General features: G+C 39.5%; 1 protein-coding gene across 7 annotated transcripts in view; it reads left to right on the forward strand.

The window, feature by feature from the left end:
- Positions 1-21,733, forward strand: part of nckipsd (NCK interacting protein with SH3 domain) — a 286,417-nt gene that overhangs the window by 8,779 nt on the left and 255,905 nt on the right. For 3 of the 7 annotated variants that reach the window (XM_072280767.1, XM_072280768.1, XM_072280769.1), the window contains exon 1: positions 7,998-8,327. In XM_072280767.1, the coding sequence (XP_072136868.1) occupies positions 8,157-8,327 (171 nt within the window). In that variant the 5' untranslated portion in view covers positions 7,998-8,156. Of the gene's footprint in view, positions 1-7,997; positions 8,328-15,982; positions 16,225-17,010; positions 17,081-17,170; positions 17,430-17,516; positions 17,793-17,868; positions 18,077-21,733 lie in introns of those variants that run through there. The other 4 variants (XM_072280765.1, XM_072280766.1, XM_072280764.1 and 1 more) reach the window with 4 other exon arrangements.

Raw genomic sequence — 21,733 nt, forward strand, 5'->3', positions numbered from 1 at the left:
GAAGCTTACAATTTTGCTTTTTTGGCCTTAACATTTTCATGTCTATGCCAAACATAAGCTCCTAATTAAAAATGACATTTTGCAAGTATTGACAATTGCACCTATTGAATGTTTGCACAAGCAATACACCTTGTTAAATGTATAAAACACGTCTGCATCAGTGTTATCTTGTATTTCCATACAATGTTACATTAGGCTGTTACATATCTATTGTCAGTTATTGTTGTGGTGTTAGACGTTGCGTTCAAGAAAACAATGAAATGCCGCGCTGCTGGAATGTCGTGACAGCATTTTTAAAAAGCTCCAGTTACCTCGTACAACACTATGCTGCCCAACCAGCGTTTTCAGATTTACACACTCCGGAGAGCATTTTAGAAAAGCTCTGTTTTCAGGGGAGGAAAACTCCATTTCAGTGTGGACAGAGAGTCAAAACGAAGAGAAAAAGTTTTGGTTACGGATTTATCCAGTCTAGTGTGGACGTAGCCTAAAATCATCACAAAAACACTCAGTTCTGCCGTGACACTCCCAAATTTCTGGCATACTTCTAGTGTCTTCCACAGTGAAGACTGATGCAAAATAATCATTAAGTTCATCCACCATTTCTTTTGTCACCTATTACTACCAGTGTTATTTTCCAGCAGGCCAATATCCACTCTTACCTCTCTTTTACTCTTTATATATCTGATAAAACTTCTGGGATCCTCTTTGATATTATTGGCTAGCTTACCTTCATACTTCATCTTTTCTATCTTTATGTCTTTTTTAGTTGCCTCCTGTTGGTTTTTAAAAGCTTCCCAAATCCTCTAACGCTGTACTAATTTTTGCTATATTATATGCCCTCTCTTTTGCTTTTATGCTGTCCTTGGTTTCCTTTGTCAGCCATGGTCTCCTCATCCTCTCTTTAGAATATTTCTTCATTTTTAGGATGTATCCATCCTGCAGCTTCCAAATTGCCTCTAGAAACCCTAGTCATTGCTGTTCTGCCATCATCCCTGATAGTCTCCCCTTACACCCAACTTTGGCCAGCTCCCCTCTCATGCCCGTCATTCCCTTTACTCCACTGTAATACTGATGCATCTCACTTTAGCTTATTTCTCTCAAACTGCAGGGTAAGTTCTATCATATTATGATCACTGGCTCCTAGGGGATCCTGTACCCTAAGATCCCTATTCATTACATAACAATCCAGAATTATCTTCCCCTAGTGGGCTCAACCTCACGCTACTCTAAAAAGTTACCTTGTAGGCTTTCTACAAATTCCCTCTCTTGAGATCCAGCACCAACCTGGTTTTCCCAATCTTTCCTGATCGGTCAGGGCATCAAAGGATATGGCAAGAAGGCAGGTGTATGGGGTTGAGTAGGATCCAGGATCAGTCATGATGGAATGGCGGAACAGACTCGATGGACTGAATGGCCTAATTCTGCTCCTATACCTTATGGTCGAGACCCTTCAGCAGGACCTACCCCATCTTTCCTTAGCCAGCCAGTCCTGCTGAAGGGTTTCGGTCCGAAATATCGACTGTACTTCTTTCCATAGATGCTGCTGGGCCTGCTGAGGTTCTCCAGCACTTTGTGTGTGTCACTTGGATTTCCAGCATCTGCAGATGTTCTCTGGTTTGTGATTGCTCTGATTACATGCCATTTTTATTTCCCATTGAAATTTATATTCCACACCCTGTCTACTGTTTGGGGGCTTGTATGTAATTCCCATCAGACTTTATACGCTTGCAGTTTTTTAACTCTACCCACAAGGATTCGACATCTTCCAATCCCATGTCACCTCTTTGTGAGGATTAGACTCCATTTTTTACCAACAGATCCACCCCTCCTCCTCTGCATAACTGCCTCCCCTTTCAATACAAGGCTTTTCCTTGGATGTTAAGCTCCCAACTACGATCTCCTTTCAGCCACAACTCAGTAATGGCCCCAACATCATATCTGCCAGTCTCTAACTGTGCTACAAATTCATCTACTTTATTTCATATTATACATGGGAATATGAGAGGAAAAGAGAGTTCCTGGAGGAAATCTACACAGTCACGGAGAAAATGTAGAAAGTTGTTACAGACAGTTGAACCCCAGTTGGTGATCACTGGCGCTGTAATAGTGTTATGTTAACCACTACGCAACCCACATTACACACAAACACACACCAGCCAAAGAGGACACTTTGACAGGCCACTCAATAGTCAATGGGAATTGGAAGAATAGATATGTAGGCATTTTGCAGTAGAATGTAAAAGCACTAGCGTTGCAGTACGGATGTAGTATTGGGGGTTAAAATTTCCAATAACAGGAATTATTGGAACAGAATGGGGAAGAAATTGTAAAATGCATTCAAGATTTTTTTTGAAGCAATATGTAGAATCCAACTAGAGAAAGGGCTGTACTTAAACTTATCTTACAGAACGAGGACAGACAAACGATTGAAGTGTTACAAAAAGATAAGGCTGGTCCTTAAGATAGGGCCCTAAACTAGGGGCCGGTGGATTTCAATAGTGCAAATAGATCTGGGACTGGTAGATTCAGAGCAGCTGCGGAGGGGACGAAATATTGAACAGCACCATTGAGCACAACTACATAGACTACTGTTGCAGGAAAGCAGCATCCATCATCAGGTACCCCCAACACTCAGGATATGCTCTCTTCTCACTGTTGCCATTAGGAAGAAGGTACAAGAGGCTCAGGACTCACACCACCAGATTCAGGAGCAGTTACTGCCCTCAATGATCAGGTTCTTGATCCAGTCAGGATAACTTCACTCAACTTCACTTGCACCATCATTGAAATGTTTCCACAACCAATGGACATACTTTCAAGGACACTCCATCTCATGTTCTTGATATTTATTGTTTATTTATTTATTGTTACTATTTCTTTATTTTGTATTTGAGCAGTTTGCTGTCTTTTGCACACTGGTTGAATGCCTAAGTTGGTGAGGTCTTTCATTGATTCTGTTATGGTTATTATTCTATTATGGATTTATTGAGTATATGTATTTTGATAATGAATTTACTTTGAACTTTGAAGCATCTAATATGTGTGAGGTGCTTGAACTCAATTTCATAAGAGTTCAGAGTCAGCCTGTGATGGTAAGAGGCAAGGATGTTAAGTTTAGGAAACCTTGGTAATGGTTTGATAAGGGGGAAGAAGGAAGATAATGCCAGAAATATTGAAAGTAAATGATTCCTTTGAGATTTATATGGAATATAGGAGAAAACTTAAAGAAATTTTGAGGACAAAAACCTTGCGACCTTAGCAAGAAGGTTTAATGAGAAATCTAAAATTCTTCGTGAGTATATATGAAGCAAGGGGGTAGCTAAGGAGGTAATGGATCCCCTTAGGGATGAAAGGGTTAATCTATGTATGGATATCAGTTTTCACTAGGGAAAAGGACTGGGAGGCTGGGGAGTTAAGGTGGAGTTGCATTGACATTCTAGGAAATGTCTGTATCAGGAAGGCTGCAATGTAGAAATATTGGACATGTTAGAACCTCCCAAGAGGCTCACAGGATCTATCACAATGTTCTAAGGAAAGCAGGAAATAAGATTGCTTGGGCCCTGATGGAAATTTTTGCATTTTTGATAGTCACAGATGACTGATAAAAAGATTGGAGGATAGCTAAAATTGTCTCCTTGTTTTAAAAAGACATAAAGGATAAATCCAGAAACAACAGGCCAATGAGCATTACCATCAGTGGCAGGGAAGTTATTGGAGAAGAATCTGAAGGACAATACTTGCATTCACTTGGAAATGCAAGGACTAATTAGGGGGAGTTGACATGATTTTGTGCAGTGGAGAATATATCTCACTTGGCATGGTTTCATGCAGGGGAGAAAATGTCCCACAAAACTGACTTTTGAGGTTTTGAGGAGGTAATTAAGAACATTGCTAAAGACATCATTTTTTTTTTATGAAAGGCTTTTAACAAAGTCCCACATAGTCGGTTAGTTTACGAGGTATTGTAGGCATGTTGGCAAACTGGATCCAAAACTATCTTTGTGATAGGAGGGTAGTGTTGCAAGGGTGTTCCTCTGATTGGAAATTGGCAACAAATGGTGTACTGTAGGGGCTGGTGCTGGGAACTTTGTTGTTTCTAACATATATGAATGAATGTCAGCAATCTAATTAGCAGGTTTGATGATGACACAAAAATTGGTGAACTTGTAGTTGGCAAAGACAGGTGTCCAAGGATAAGGGACATGAATAGAAAGCTGGGAGGAGTGGCAGAAGATAGAATTTAATCCATACATGTATGAGATGATAAACTTAAGCAGGTTCAACTTCTGGTAAGACTTGCTGAGTTAATGACAGAGACCTCAGGAGCATTGATGTACGGAGGCCTTTGTGTGCCAACCAATAACTGGTAAGCCTACCTTCAAGGCCAAGGCATGAGTAAAAGATTTGAAATGTTATGCTTCAGTTATACAAAACATTAGCAATATGCTGCACCATTCTGTTGCCACACTGCAGGAAGGTAGTAATACAAGTAAATGCAGAGGAGATTCACCATTATGTTGCTTGCAGTTGAGGGGGGGCAGCAGTTAATTCAAATATCACTGGAATGTAGGAGATTGAGGGTGTGACCTTATGAATGTTTATAAAATTATATGGGGCTTATATAGTTGTCTTTTTCTCCCCCCAGGACAGGGGAGTATAGAACCAGAGATTAGAGCATTAAGGATAGAGATTTAAAATTAGATCTGTTTTTCATACAGAGGGTTGTGAATATCTGGAATGAGCTAGCAGAGGAGGTAATGGATGCACATACAATTACCCCCTAAATGGCAGTAGTTCAGGTACTTGGATAGGAAAAAAGTAGAGGTATGTAGGACAAATGTGATTTGTGTAGATAGGCATCATAAACACCAGAAGGTGATTGTTTCCTGGACTGCACTGCTTGAGGAGGTCATGGAGGCAGACACTCTCACAACATTTAAATACTATCAGGGTGAGCACTGGAATCACAAAGGCATAAAAGGCTATAGACCAGGTATTAGTAAATACAGTTGGTATGGGCAATTCAGCTCTCTGTAGATCTGTACTAGTACCTGTTTTCTGTGTCTCTTTCCACGAATTTGGAGAGATGGAGACATTGTTAAGGATGAGAGATTTTAGTTGTTTGGTAATATGGAGAGTTTGTAATGGGGCAGGAGTATAGTCATTAGTTAATGGGGAAGCAATATTTATAAGAGGAGTTTATTGGTTTTTGAGGAGGGAAAATGGTAATGGGACGTGTCATAACTGGAACAGATGCTATTGAAAATCTTACTGATGTGAACTTTCAACAGTTAGGTGTTTATGTTGGCATTTGATTTGCTAATTTCAGGAAATAAAGTCTTAATATGGCTCTTTTAATACTCTTTTTGAAAATTTTCCAGGGTGGTTTGCATTGTGTCTTGTGTCTTGTGTCTATGCACCAAAATCTTATATCCCTACATAAATGGATCAACAATACTGGTGCCTTACCAATTGAACTTAGGTTGACCTCCAAGCACCTTGAGGGACAAGAAACATATCTTCAAAGCAGCTCTTCAAGATCCTCCAGGTTAGCTAGCAGCATCAGTTGATCAATGTCAGTGTCCTCTTCCAGGTCAATATGGCCTGCACCGAGAGCCAAGTGAGTTCTACTGTCTACATGACCAGTAACCAGTACTAAACTCTTGAAAAGCTGAGAAAGCAAAGGATACGAAAACAAAAATGTCGCCTTGAAAATAGTAACATTCTTGCTGACTCCTGGTGACTTTGGTCATGATTCAATGTGGCGAAAGAGCATTCAGGATGGTTTAGAGAACCTCATGTGCATCAATAATTCCCACATTGGCTTCAGAACTCACAAAACCGAATTGAAAGCGAGCCCTGTAGAGGAATTATCTAAGGAGTATTTTTCTAAGCAATTTTTTCTTTAGCTATGACAAATGGCTTCCATTCACAAAATTGTTTTAGTGTCTGGAGTCAGAGGTGTTGGTCCAGTGACATGTATGTGATTGGAAGCCTGTGATGTGTCCCAGGAATCCACAATTGGACTCGTAGGAGTGTGTCATGACATCAGATGGCCAGATCACCAGCGCTTCCCACAGCAAGAGGTGTCTGGAGATTGTCCATCCCCAACTGTATTCCAGGGATGTGGGACAAATAACTTAGAAAGTTGGAAAAGAACAGTCACCAGGTTTGTACGCGCACTGCCCGGCATGTAGACCAGCTGAACACTTCAGAGGCATCAGAATCCGAAATAGCGACTTGACACAGCAAGATCCCAAACTCTGCATCGATGGTCGTGCTCCACCAGCCTGCTTCCTCAAACAATGAAGTCTGGATGAAGCATGGATTTGTGAAAGGAAAATTATGTCTGACGAATCTCATAGAATTTTTTGAGGATGTAACTAGTAGAGTGGATAGGGGAGAACCAGTGGATGTGGTATATTTGGATTTTCAGAAGGCTTTTGACAAGGTCCCACACAGGAGATTAGTGTGCAAACTTAAAGCACACGGTATTGGGGGTAAGGTATTGATGTGGATAGAGAATTGGTTGGCAGACAGGAAGCAAAGAGTGGGAATAAACGGGACCTTTTCAGAATGGTAGGCAGTGACTAGTGGGGTACCACAAGGCTCAGTGCTGGGACCCCAGTTGTTTACAATATATATTAATGACTTGGATGAGGGAATTAAATGCAGTATCTCCAAGTTTGCGGATGACACGAAGCTGGGCAGCAGTGGTAGCTGTGAGGAGGATGCTAAGAGGATGCCGGGTGACCTGGATAGGTTAGGTGAGTGGGCAAATTCATGGCACATGCAATTTAATGTGGATAAACGTGAGGTTACCCACTTTGGTGGCAAGAACAGGAAAACAGATTATTATCTGAATGCAAACACGAGGAATTCTGCAGATGCTGGAAATTCAGGCAACACATATCAAAGTTGCTGGTGAATGCAGCAGGCCAGGCAGCATCTCTAGGAAGAGGTACAGTCAATGTTTCGGGGCGAGAACCTTCGTCAGGACCCTTTGAGCCTGAAATGTTGACTGTACCTTTTCCTAGAGATGCTGCTTGGCTTGCTGCGTTCACCAGCAACTTTGATGTGTGTTGCTTTATTATCTGAATGGTGGCCGATTAGGAAAAGGGGAGGTGCAACGAGACCTGGGTGTCATTGTAAACCAGTCATTGAAAGTGGGCATGCAGGTACAGCAGGCAGTGAAAAAGGCGAATGGTATGCTGGCATTCGTAGCAAGAGGATTCGAGTACAGGAGCAGGGAGGTAATACTGCAGTTGTACAAGGCCTTGGTGAGACCACACCTGGAGTATTGTGTGCAGTTTTGGTCCCCTAATCTGAGGAAAGACATCCTTGCCATAGAGGGAGTACAAAGAAGGTTCACTAGATTGATTCCTGGGATGGCAGGACTTTCATATGATGAAAGACTGGATCGACTAAGCTTATACTCATTGGAATTTAGAAGATTGAGGGGGGATCTGATTGAAACGTATAAAATCCTAAAGGGATTGGACAGGCTGGATGCAGGAAGATCGTTCCCATGTTGGGGAAGTCCAGAAGACCAGAGGGGTCACAGTTTGAGGATAAAGGGGAAGCCTTTTAGGACCGAGATGAGGAAAAACTTCTTCACACAGAGAGTGGTGAATCTGTGGAATTCTCTGCCACAGGAAACAGTTGAGGCCAGTTCACTGGATATATTTAAGACGGAGTTAGATATGGCCCTTGTGGCTAAAGGGATCAGGGGTTATGGAGGGAAGGCTGGTACAGGGTTCTGAGTTGGATGATCGGCCATGATCATACTGAATGGCTTTGCAGGCTCGAAGGGCCGAATGGCCTACTACTGCACCTATTTTCTATGTTTCTATGGATGCCATTGGACTTTAGGCAGGAAAGAGCCGTATCGTCCGCTAAACTTCGGTGAAAGGCAACGGGCGTCACAGTTCCCGAACAGTGACCCATCCCTTTAAGATGTTGCGTGAGGTATGACGTAATCACGTAGTGTGGACGTCAGAGCCGCAGTGTTTACAGGGGACTGTGTACTGTTCGCCGAGCCCAAGGGGAGGAAGAAGAAGCGCGAGCCGAGCGGAGCGCAGCAGGAGCTCCCGAGCGGGAGAGCGAAGCAAGCCGGCGCGAGCCCAACGGACGAAAAGGCCGAGGCCACTGCCGCCATGTACCGGGCCCTCTACACCTTCCACTCGGCCGAGCCGCATTCGCTGCACTTCACGGCCGGCGAGAGCTTCGTTATCCTGGAGCGGAGCAACCAGCACTGGTGGCTGGCGTCCAAGAGCAGCACCGGGGAGGTGGGCTACATTCCCGCATCGTACATCCGCAAGGACGAGGTGAGCAGCAGCGCATCACATTAGTATTCAGTGGAGCGGCCCTTCCACCCACTCACTGTGCTGATGCCGGCCCTGGGCTCTGGCTCCCGGCGCAGTTTTTGCCTCAGGATTCGGGTGCCTGTAGCTTTTCCGAGTGTTTAGTAGCTGCAGGGCCGGAGGCCGCACGGGATGGTTGAAGACTGTCTGTGGTGTCAGAGGGACGCTGGAGTGGCTACCGTGTGTGTGTGTGTGTGTGTGTATAAACCCAGTGTGTGGGGGGGCGGTTACAATGTGAGTGGTGTCCCTCTGTGTGTGTGGGGTTATGATGGGAGTTGTTTCCCGGTGTTTTTTTGAGGGGTTACGATGGGCTTGGTTTGTGTGTGTGTGTAGGGTTATAATGGAGCAGTTAACCCAGTAGTGTGTGTGAGGTTTACGATGGGAGTGGTTTCCCAGTGCGTGTGGGGGGTTTCGATGGGAGTGGTTACCGTGTGTGTTATGATGGGAGTGGTTACCCAGTGTGTGTGGGGGTTACGATGGGAATGATTTCCCTGTGTGTGTGTGTGTTTGGTGGGGGTTACGATAGGAGTGGTTTCCGTGTGTGTGTGTGGTTATCATGGGAGCGGTTACCCAGTGTGTGTGGGGGTTACGATGGGAGTGGTTACTCAGTGTATGTGATGTACAGAGGGAGGATCATGGGGGAGGTACTCTAGATATGTAGGGTTTGGGTTGCAGTAAGAATGGGTTACCTGGGGGTTATAAAAGGGATCAGTTAATGGGGTTGGCGTGCTGTGGGAGTGGATTACCTGGGAATATTTCAGTTGCCCTGGGGTAGTTGATCTAGCATTTTCTAGAGCGTTGGTTTGGGATGCTTGGGTCTTTGGTGGTGTGAGTATTTTCTGAGCTTGTTGTTGTAGTTGTCTGTAGGTTTCTTAGGATTAATGTATTTGGGATTAAGGTATTGGGTGCTCCTGTAGACCATGAGAAGTCTTCATAGGTTTAGAACTTGAGTGGAAACATGCCGTGGTGAGGTGTTTCTGGGGCATATTGTTGTTCCATTGACCTGGTGTTTTGTTGCTTAGGCTCCTGAAGCCAGCTGTTCAGTTGGAGGACTTGCTGCTATGGGGTGGGAGTGCATTGGATTTTGATTTGTGCTCCCTTGGTTTTTGGGGGTTGTTGTGGTCCCATTGTTTTTGAGTTTAGGTGATGGTCAAAATATGGGAGATATGAAAGTCTGGCAAAGTTAAGTGTCTTCGACATGTTTTGCATACTCTTGAGTTTGGTCAATGTGGGCTATGTATTTTGTCTAGTTTTGAATGTGGTTCTATATGGGAAAACTATGGACATAATTTCTGCTGGGTAACTTGCCAATGACACTGATCTATTCTTGTGTGAAAGAGCAGGATATCACAGTGAGTACTTTTTGCAGAAATGAAAGAAAGCTGGGAAATTGTCAGACAAGTTTCTTTTTGTTAGTGTTTTGAACATTTTGTTTCATAACTGTTATATTCTGATTCTACATGTGATGTGTTCGACTTTGTGACATTGGTTTTGCCTTTCATAAATGATCTTGTATGCAAAGCAATTGCGAGTTGTATTGAGAGAATGAACAATGGCACATGGGAGATGCACTTAATGATATGCTTAAATCTAAATTGCAGTGCGTCAAAGAATCAATACAGTCAACTTTAATATATCCACTTGTACAAATGGTACCTTTACTATTGGATTACAGCAAACATATTTGTTTTGCATAGCTGAAAACCTTTTATCACAACTTGTGGTGTTCACAATTTAAATATCATATACTCACATCTGCAATTGAGAGAACAGGTGTATCAAATTTATTTTGTAATAAGATTTCAGTCCAATCAGGAATGAAGTTACTGTTAATGACATATACATTTGTGAAATGTTTTACCAAGAGCTCACTTATGCATAGTGTTTGTGAATTATGATACTTGCACTTTGTGTGAAAGAAACACATTTTATTTACTGTCACCAGTGTGATATCCCAATAGTATATTGTTAAAAGTAGAAGCAGATGATGTGCAGATCATAGATTTTTTTTTACTTCAATGACCCTGGTTCACACAATCTTGCAGTAGTGGCTATTGATACTACAGTTGGGTACAGTTTATCCGGAGAGTTAAATTGAAGGCATTCCCGAATTTGTCAAAGATATAATTGATTAATAATTAGGGATTTGTTCAGGTTGAAATTGTACTGGGGTATTGATGTCCAAATTTACATTATGATACTGCATGAATTCTTAAGAGAGTGTACACTCTACAAATTTCTGAAAGTTCAGTTGCTGTGTTGGAATTTTTGAAAGCACTTGGTTAACACTGTGCTTGAATTAGTCTTGCCCCTTATTTTAGTATAGAGCTTTTGTGTTCTGTCAACACATACAAATAATTGAAGCTGGAAGAAGCATGTTTAGCATGTTTTTTTTTGTATTTCTCTGCATCTTGCAAGTTAATTTTCTTAGTTGCTGTCTATCAAAGAAAATCAGTTTTTGCTGATGTTTTAAAATTTTGTTCTATTAACTTATTTAAGAGTTATAATTTTATTTAATTTGCATTGCTGGCTTGCGCCTTTTTTAACTATGTTACTCATTGGAGCTTGATACAAAGATTTTGTGATTGTGTGTTATCATGAATGGTAAAGATGTATTACTTTTAGATCAGTTTGGTTTAAAAAATAATCACAAGTAGATACTGGAATTAAAATCCTGGTGAAAGTTTTTGGAATTAATAGTTAATAACAATTGGGATCAATTTGTCTGCCACGGATAGGAATCTTGTATTTATTGAGGATATCTCACTGGTGACAGTGAGTTGCCCATAACTCACAAATGCTATGGGCCAAAGTGAGTTATGGTAGCCCTTTGCACGAATGTACGCGTTTGCCTGGAACTCTTGGGTCACTGGTGAGGTATTCTGCATTATTCTATGGGAGTGAACACCCTCTTCAATTTCCACACACCTTTTACCAAGTTAAGTCCATAGTGCATCTGATGGGGCTTAACAGATGCTATTGTAAAGATATTCATATTTGTAGTTATCTACTTCTAACATTTTGATGCCTGCAAATAGTGCCAACATTGTTCACTCTCTTAGAATTAAAAATCCAGATGATGATGATGTTAAATTTTGACCAAAAAATCATAGTATGTAACGGTTAAAACTTTAAAGTGGGGGTGAAAATGCGTCTTTTAATGCAAATTCCCTCTTTTCCTGAACAAAAAAAATCAGCCAGTTCATGATACTGAGTAATTCAAGGGGAAATTTTCCAATTCCTGTTCTCTGCTTATTTCCTACTCCTACTGAAGTGAAAACCTATCATCCCCAGTCCCTCTCCCCACCTACCCATCCCTTTGGTGATTTAATGAATGGAATATCTAATCTTTGGTATAAAGTAGTAACTGGCTGACCTTCTTAAAATATGAAAGGTAATTTAAGGTGTTGCTGCCTGAATTTACTGGGCAGTTGTGAATATTGACCCCTGCTTTACTGTTAAATGTATGCATGTTAAATGTATTTTACCAAAGTGTTGGCTATTATTGCATGTTTTAAATTGATTTAACTTAGTATTCTCCTTTTGTTCTGTGAACATTTAAAATTCTGTTAAATCGTATTTTAACTTTTTTTTTCCCAAACTGTGCTGTTTTCCATCTACATATCTTCATCTTTTTGTTTTTGTTGAATATTTTTCCACTTCCAACTTCAAGCAGATTTAAAGTAGTTTTAAATTGCCATTAGTAAATACTACTTAGAGGTCAGGTGCTCTATGGCCCCAACATCAGCTGGTACAAAACTATGAATCTTTGCTATGGTGTGAAATTTAGGAGATCTCGTAACATTCGGTTATTATTGAAGAGCCTCAAAGACCTGGGTTATAAATGCCAACGGCAAAGGTGTTACGGAGATAACACATCATTGCCAGTTTACTATTCATTCTGTGATTCTCATTCAGGCTAGTTTTAAAGGTATGGACTAAATGTCAAATGCAGAGGACGGTATGTTAAATGATTGTATACCAGGTTCATATTTGCCATTGCCAAGCTATACTATGTCAGTCGAAAAGTTTGTTTGGAGGAAGAATTTTGAGGATTTCAGTGACTCTGTAAACAAAATTCCACAGAGTACGTGAATCGTAATGGAGAGGGGAATATTATGTCTCTGGTGTGTGATTTTTTTCGACTAAATTTATGTTTTAGTTCACGTGGATTTTTCTAGGTGACAGCAAATGCTCGAATTGCTCAATAAACGATTATACTCACTTTGCTCTCCAAGCACAAAATTGAGATTGTTACCACTCGATCATTGCTGTAAATTTCTCTAATACTAATGTATTCCTGGTTTGGATTTGTATTTGGAACAACATTAAACAGTTTTTGCAGATGGGCATTGAAATTGCTTAATGTATTTTGCATATTCAGAATATGCTCTGCCATTGGAAATACACATACATAAACTGTGAAATTGAGGTTCAGTTCTTCTGCACTAATTTCAAGAAACTTGCCCTTTGTAGTCTATGTATTTATACGATGAACCTCTCGTCAATAAGGAGTTGGTTGCTATTATTGAAGACTAAACTTGGAATGAGGTGTATGGAGGTTGTCCTAAAGTTGGTATATTTTAATCCCAATTTTCAGTTCATTAGAACGATAACTGCCTCCCTAAATTATCTGATACAGCAGCAGTTTACTTTCCAAGATGTTTCCTAATTGCTTTAGCTTGCTTTTCTCAGTTCGCATATTTCTTGTGTCTTTTGTGTTGTACTAGTTTCCATGCTGTTCTTGGATTTTTAAAAATCTGTTATTAACATGACCACCCGCGAGTAACTGAGTATACAATTCCTTAGATTGATTTCTTGTCTCAGCTGGATTTTATTGAGGTGGCATCAGATCAGTAAGGGTGCTAGGTTGCTCCTTGTGTCCTTTAGTTAAGGAGAAGCAGTTACGTATTCTGATGAATATCAAGTGCTCCTAATTTTTGTGTGCATGTTTAGCATGGCTGAATAGCACATTGAAGTGATGATTAAAGACAAATACTGGCAAATCACACTACTTTTTGTAATATATTGCAATGGTAATTATTTGGGCATCATGAGGTATTGTTCCAGCCCCAGAAGATACCATTAAAAGGACTGGAGATAGTTGCTGAGAAGTAAAATTATACTTTGATACTAGCATAATCTATACTGGAAATATTGATGACCAATAGCTTGAACTGTTGGCACTGAGTTTTAGATAATGATGATGAACTTTACTCTTTGTGATCTATTGAAAGACAGTTTTGCATGGGAAACTGGAGTTTAACTTTTATCACTACATAGTGATAAAGCTTTTGTCAATACAATTATAACAGAGATTAAATATAAAGGAAGCATAACGTGAAGTTTTTTTTGTGAGACGAAAGTCAATTATGTTCAATTAGAGACCATTGCATGGGCTTAAGGAAAGTTATTTGTGATTTATACTTGCGCAATTCTTGCCATTAATCTGTTACTAAAGGAGGACCTTTAGTTACTGCATAATGTGTTTCATGATAGCACAAGTACTTTGAAGGTGCAGCATGGACTTTATGATTTGAAGTAATAGTTCTGTTTTGAAAAAAATCATATTTGGAGATTTAATTGGCATGCTTTTCCACTGGTTTTTCAGTTCTTGAATTTGAAAAAACCTTGACCTGTATTGCAGATGTGGCATCATAAATTGTTGATCAGTGAATATGGTGTCAGATCAAATAACCCAAGTAATTCTCTAATGGGATTCCTATGGTTTTAATTTACAATCATTGTTCTCAAAGTAGTTTAGATGAACTTCTAATAAAATTAAATTTTCTGCTAAAATAATTGAATGATGCTAGTGAAGAGTTTAAAAAAAATTGAGGCTTCACTGTTCTCATTAGTGGCAAACCTCAGTTTGTAGTTTGCAGCCCATTTCACAGTAATTGTTTGTCTCCTTTAGGCTCTAGACTTCTCTGCTCCTGAAAAATAACTGTCTTGTTTTTCTATGTACCATGTAAAAAGTGTGTGTCATTCAGACCATTAAGCCTATGGCTATTCTTTTTGATCATATCTGATCTGTACTTGAATTCCATTTACTCACCTTTGCTCTGTACATCTGGCAGTTGGCTGTCGGAAGACTTTGGTGCTTTTTCATTTAAAGCTGCACTTGTGTTATTGTGCAGTCTCAATGGTCATATTCTTGTGTTGGCCTGGTGGGTTGATTTAAATGGGTAGACACATTCTGCAGGTGTGGTCATTACACTGATTTTGAAAAAGTTTAATTCTCACTACAATTATATTCATTTCTTGTTCAGGTTGACATCAAAGTTTTTAGGTTGAATTTGGAATAAATGTATCATAATAGACCTATTGTGCAGTACAGGTGTTAGCTAGTATCTGGGAATATTTGAGATGATCTTGCTAATTTTTTTAGTTTTGATGCTGTTTGCTTCTGAAAATTAAACCAGTAAGTCAGTTCTGGTCCACATTATATGAGGACAGCTATGATTTCATTCCTCGCTTGACAAGAGGCACAGGACAATCTTTCCAATCAGTCTTGGGAGTTTGTGGGATATTTGTAATTGTAGGTTGCAATTTTTAATATTATCTCCTGTAATCTGCAAGCTGTATTTGAAGGTTTTAACTCCAATAAATATATCTTGCATTGCATGTATGGAAAATTATATGCAACTTGACCACTGTAGATTTGATATGCAATATGTTTTCAAATCAAGATTTTGGGTGGGAGACGAGTAGGGAAATGTACCAAAAAGTTTAAAAAAAACACTTCAGTTGCTGGATATTTGCTAGAAACAATCTGTAGCATCTATGGAAAGAGAAACAGTTGTTTCAGGTCAATTATCCTTCTGAATTTCAGTGTCTTCAGCCTGAAGCATTAAACTTCTGGAAACACAGCAGGAATTTCATGACTTGCTGTGCTTTTCCAGCTTTTTCTGTTTTAATTGCAAGTACATTCTTATAATGTGGGAACAGACAACATAGTTTGAAACTTAAGTTTCTTTCAGCAATTATTCAGTGAGTTCTGATCCAGAAATGTATTCTTGAAATTAGGCCTACCTAATATTCTAAGTTGTAGCTCAAATGGTTTTTGTGACCACCAGTAGTGATAATTAACAGCAGGAGAAATATCAGTGAAAACCCAAAATTATGACTAAATGGCCCATTTTTCTGTTTATGATTTATGATTATGAAGACGCGTAGTCCTCTTTTATGGTCATTTAGTAATGCATGCATTAAGAAATGGTACATTATTTCCTCCGGTGTGATATCACAAAACACAGGACAAACCAAGACTGAAAAAACTGACAATACCACATAATTATAACATATAGTTATAAACAGTGTAACAATACCATAACTTGATGAAGAAGTCCGTGAGCACAGTAAAGTTTGTAGATTTTCTTGACTCCCTGAATGCATGGGGAAAATGCATTTGGGATGCTAGAATAGAAGAGGGAAATATGCATGTCAGAGCTTTAAATCTTGGCTTTCTGGCATAAAATGCAGTGTAGATAAGGACAATGTTGCTGCAAACAGATTAATGCGTACATTTTGTGAAGCATTGTTTTGTGGTCACTTGTCCTTGCAGTTCCTTGTTGCCTGTATTGAAAATGAGTTGTGAATTTTATCTTACAATGTAGGCTGCGGTCAGCTGTAATCAGGGCTCGAACTGTTGTTTAGTTTTGATCTTTTTTGGTGGTGTTGGGGACTTAAGGAAGCTTTGCAGCTACAATGGGGAAAACTGCTGAAGCATATGAGAATCGACAAATGTATTCGTTGACAAGATAAGCGACTTTGGAGGAACTCAGCAAGGCTGTGGAAGGACCATCTGGTTGTGATGTGCAGTTGTGACGCTAAAAGGGTGCAAGTTAAGTTTTGACAGGTAAGAGGAAAATAATATATAGTGTTTTTTAAATGTGTTTTTATTCCTTTCAATGAAACTTAAATAGTATTGCAGGATTGTAAAGGATTTGAAGGCACCATAAAACTTGATGCATTCATTGTAAGCTTTAAGGTTTTCAGTGAACATGGCAGATCTTGAAATTTAGGGTAAAGAATGAGACATTCCAGTGGTGTAGAGAATGGCAGCTAATAATTAATGGTAAGTGATAAGATATTGTGCAAGGGTTGTGAAGAATTGTGATGAAATTGATTGTGAAAGTTTATTTTAGTGTTTGGAAGTATGTGGTTAAATAATGGAAAATTTAGTTGATTGAATAAAGGTAGCAAACAGGTTTTTTGTTTTTGTTTTAATTTTGTTCAGATAGATAGCATTGTGTGTGTTTTAGTTTTCATAGTTTCCAACTCTGCTATATGTAATGATTAGATACCAGGAATCCATTTCGAAACTTAGGTCTTGTTGATATTACATGGATGGTTCCAATTTTGTAGCTTTCCGACAATGAGTGTCTATGGTTACTATGCTTCTAGTTTAACTCATTTAGGATTGGTTTTGAATTGTAAGAATGGAAAGCTTCAAGTACTTTTTATTTAGGAGTCCATATCTGTGTTGAGTTATTAGTGGAAAAGCCAGCAGGTGAAATAAATCAGGTTATTTGAAAAGCAATTCACCATAAGAGAAAGGATAAAAACACATTTAAAAAGTATCATTCTTTTATTTAAGCATTTCGTATTTTATTTTTAACTTCCATGTTTCACATTTTTCCAGTTTGGATGGACATACAATGCATCGCTCTATTTTAGAATTGTTTCACCGTAACACTACAAGATCACATGAGGTAATAATTTTGATTTTTTTTAACAAAAGCTTTTAAATCAGTTTTAAAAGTGATCTTTTGAAATGCAATTTCCCCATCTTTCCTTTGCAGAATTCTGAAGGGGATTGTGCTAATGGTCATGAAATTGATGAAGATGAAGACAAAGATAAAAGTGATAATTATGCCAGTTGTTTTGATGATGAACTGAAGGAAAGTTCCTACTTCGATTATGGAATAATGAAAAAGTGTAAAGGAAGTAACTGTGGGCTCAAATCATGGATTCAAATGGACCCACGGCTCTCTTGTTTTCTATATGATGAGCAGCAGAACAAGTGCTATTGCAAGTAAGCATGAAGTATTTAAATAGCAAGTAAGCATAAATATTTATCAACAGTACTTGAACATTCATTGTTGAGATTATGCACAAAATACTTTTTTTTGATATGTTCTGTTTTAGAGTTTGTGTTGATAATAGCATTACTGATACAGAGTGGACAAGTGGTAGGTCTCAGCCACAAGGTGGGTGGAAAAAAGATTACTTGCTTCGCCATCTGGCCAGTAGAGAACATCTTCAGGCACTGTCGGTGCCTATAAGTGCAGCCAACTGGGAGAAGGCACTATTTACTGATGCTCTCAGTAGTGACACAAAAGAGGATGTTGTTCACCTCCTCAGAAATGTTCTGTGGTTAATCAAGGAACAGTTGCCCATTTCCAAAGCTAAAAGCCTACACAGGTAAAGACTGTTTTCATAAATCTTTTTTTCCTCTTTATTGTTACTGTCTTTGTCTCATGTAAATTTTTCATTTTAGGTTAATAGAGAGCCATGGTCTATCATTGGGTAGACGCCACAGAAGTAAAAATTACAGCTGGCAGTTTGTTGCAGCTCTCAATGAACCTGTTGAGGCAGAAAACCTAATGGCATTAAAGCAAGCAAGGGTTCATTCTCTGATTGTTGATGAAAGTTCAGATATTGCCACTGAAAAGCACCTGATGATGTACACAAAATTTCTTGCAAAGGTAAGTCTTAATTTGCCTATGCTGTAGGGAATTATTATTGATGCAGTTTTATTAGCCATTCAGCTAGAAGCTCAAAAATTTGACTGCTCCTTCCAGCTGCAAACAGTATTTTCAAAGTGAGAAATTCACCATGAGTACATTGTTATTTTCTGCTGGATTTTAATAACATTTCAAGCGTTGCCTGGATTGCTGTATTGATCTAAAGTGGTGGACTGACACCAATATTCCAAAATTTTTTTCTACAAAAGATTAATAGTTGTTGGATATGTAGGATGACATAGTACTCCAGATAACTGAAATGTGACCTCCCTAGTTTTTATTTGGCTCCTCTCAGAATAAGCAATAACCTTCTGTTGGTTTTCCTGTCTGTAGCTGTTCCTATCTCAGTCATTTTCAAATCATGCCTTGGAGAATCCAGATCTCTCTAGAGTTGGGACAGCTCAATCTCTTAGCATTGAGATAATTTTTATTTTTCTGCCAAACTGGAAAATTTCACATTTTCCCCTGTTTGCCAGCTTCTTGCGCTCAGTTGTATCTTCTAGTGTCCTTTCCTACCTCTTTGAATTTGGATAGTTCACAGAATTCCAATAATTGCAATGACTGTCAGAATTGTGTATCTATTTTATAAAAACAAAATTGTGCCACATTTTAGGTCATCTTTCCTATGTTTCCTGCTCTCCTTTTGGATTTTGTGGATATGAATGTGTATATGTTTTAGTTACAGCTATAGACTTAATTGCCAAGTGCAGGTGTTTTTCGAACGTTTGCTTTATGAAACCTCACTGTTACGATAAAAGGCAGCGCGCGAAGAAAAGGCGCGCGCCCCAAGCAGCCGCTCTCTCCCGGATTCAGAACTGCATTGTCGCTGGTATTGCTTAAACACGTGAGCACCCGTTTGCAAGATGAGTTCTAAGGTATCGGAAAAGCCTAAAAGAGCTCGTAAGGGTGTTACACTTAGCGTAAAACTGGACGTAATTAAGCGTTTCGATCGTGGTGAACGAAGTAAGGACAAGGTGAGTTTGGCTTGTGGAAGTTAACGAAGATGATGTTGAAGAGGTTTTGGCATCCCATGACCAAGAACTGATAGATGAAGAGCTGATGCAATTGGAAGAGGAAAGGATAACAATCGAAACCGAATGCAGTAGCGAGTGGGCCGAAAATGAAGTTGTCCAGGAACTGAACGTGAAGCAATTGAATGAGATTTTGGCTGCAATGATAAAGTACGACTTTAATTTTGAAAGGGTAAGTTGGTTTAGGGCAAATTTGCAAGATGGTTTGAGTGCTTACAAAGAACTGTATGATAGAAAAATGCACGAGGCTAAGCAGTCAAGCAAGCCTTCCACAGCAGATGACAAACCTCGACCTTCGACATTGAGGCAGGCAGACATAGAAGAAGATGACCTGCCTGCCCTGATGGAAACAGACGACGAGATGACACCCCAGTGTCCCACCACCCCAACCCCCGGGCCGCGTCGCCTCTGATCTGGACCGACATTTACGTGCCGGGCGGCACCTAATTAATTAGCTTGTTTATTTCGGCTTTTTTTCTTAAAGATGTGCTGGGTGCGTCCCGGCTACCGCTGCATTCTCTGCAACCCGGCCACCGCTGCACCCCTGCATGCTTCGCGGATCGGTGTTGGTCGGCGGCCCGGAGGGTGGGGGCCACTGCACCACCCCAACCTCCGACGACTCAGCCTAACACACCATCATCAGTGTGCTCTGCGCTGTCTTCCCAATTCCGGTAAGTGATACTACACTGTATATACATTATTTCTACTTTATATAGGCTGTGTATTTTTATGCGTTATTTGGTATGATTTGGCAGCTTCATAGCTTAAAGGTTACTGGAGAGTGTTTCTGCCAACAGCGCTTGCGTGAGATTTTGGCTACCGAGAACAGTGTGGCAATGATTGTAGAGAAGTATTTCTGCTTTATATAGGCTTTGTATTTATCATATCATTCCTGCTTTTACTATATGTTAGTGTTATTTTAGGTTTTATGTGTTATTTGGTATGATTTGGTTTGTTATTTTTGGGTCTACGAACGCTCAAATTTTTCCATGATAAATGAATGGTAATTGCTTCTTCGCTTTACGACATTTCGGCTTACGAACTGTTTCATAGGAATGCTCTACCTTCGGATGGCGGGGGAAACCTGTACTGTATAAATCAGTATTTAGCTGAGCTTAAGTTATTGATTCTGTTTAGACATTTTATATCTTAATTTGAAACTTGCATTACACATAGCAAATGACGGCAGAACATTTTTCCATTTAGTCCCTTAAAGCTGGTTCTAGTCCCGTGATTACACCTGATGTATTACCCTCACTTCTTCCACATCGAGATGTGTCTCCAACAATTGTAATTTTTTGCTTCTGCTACTCTCCTGGCAGACCATTGCTCTTCTTGATTGAACTTTTCTTTCCTCATGAAGTTGGAAGCTTCAGCATCGCTGGAGCAGCCTAACATTATATGTTATTTAGGGATGATATTTCTGAGACACAGCTATCACAGTGTTGGAAACTTCTCCACATGGCCTCAATTTGAAGCATCTGTTTTTTTTTAAACTAGTCTGGGTAAATATTTACTATGTTAATTACAACATAGTCTGCAGTGAAGATAATTGCTAGATCTTTAATATTTTATAATGCTTATTTTGTCTTCAAGCATTTATGCAATGAATATAAATTCTTTCCTAGGATAGATGGTTGTTATGTCCAAACAAGTGATAGTGTGCATTTCCTCGTGTATCCGTTGTATTAGTTTGGCTGATTTGACTATCAGAAGGCATTAACTGTAATAGTTTCATGATCAATCTGTGTTCTGCTGCAGTTCTAAGCTAGTCTTCTAACTTTCAGTCATAATGTTATGTGAAATACTTAAATATTTTAAGGTAAAGACAGATTGCTCAGGTCATTTGATCCAAGGGTGTTTATCTTCTGTCTGACAACATGTGAAGTTACTCGCAGTGTATACTTGAATTTCTATCACCACCTTTAGTCAATCTAGTCATGAATGTTTAAGTCTGTTTATTCTTAAAGCATATATTAGGTTCCTTTGAATCTGTTTTATTATAACCAAGAGAGCCAGGTTTTCAAGTCTTGTCTTCAATATAGAGTGAAGTACAGGTAATAATGTTTGGTAATACAAAGCTGGTAATACAAATTAGAGCAAATCTTTTGACATCAGATTAATTCATGTTTGCCAGTTTCTGGTACTCCAGGTACTTTCTTGAATCTCTAATGTTCTCTTTGATTCCTGCAACTGCATTGACCTTGAGGGACACATAATCTTTGAATATGACTGTAATCTGATAAACTGAGCAGAACACCTTGTATGGTTAATCAAGGCAAACCAGTTAAAGATTGCTGGTTATTTTATGGGAGGGCTCAGTTTGGAATTGAAATAATCTAAATGAGTTTGTTTCCCTGAGGTCATTGTCATGACAGAAAGGGCAGAACGTAGCATTGTTACTTGGTCTTGAAGGCATTTAATAGATTTTCAAAACACATTGACAGAAGAGGACTGGAAGTGGAGGTATTCTTGTAAGAGAAACTGGCAGCTAAAAATCAAAAACTGAAATCTGAAATAAAACACTGGGGCGCAATGGTGACATGGCATTTAACACATCACATTATAGCTACGGGTATTCTGGAGT

This window comes from Mobula birostris, chromosome 16 (genome assembly GCF_030028105.1).
Source record: "Mobula birostris isolate sMobBir1 chromosome 16, sMobBir1.hap1, whole genome shotgun sequence".
Taxonomy (NCBI): Eukaryota; Metazoa; Chordata; class Chondrichthyes; order Myliobatiformes; family Myliobatidae; genus Mobula; species Mobula birostris.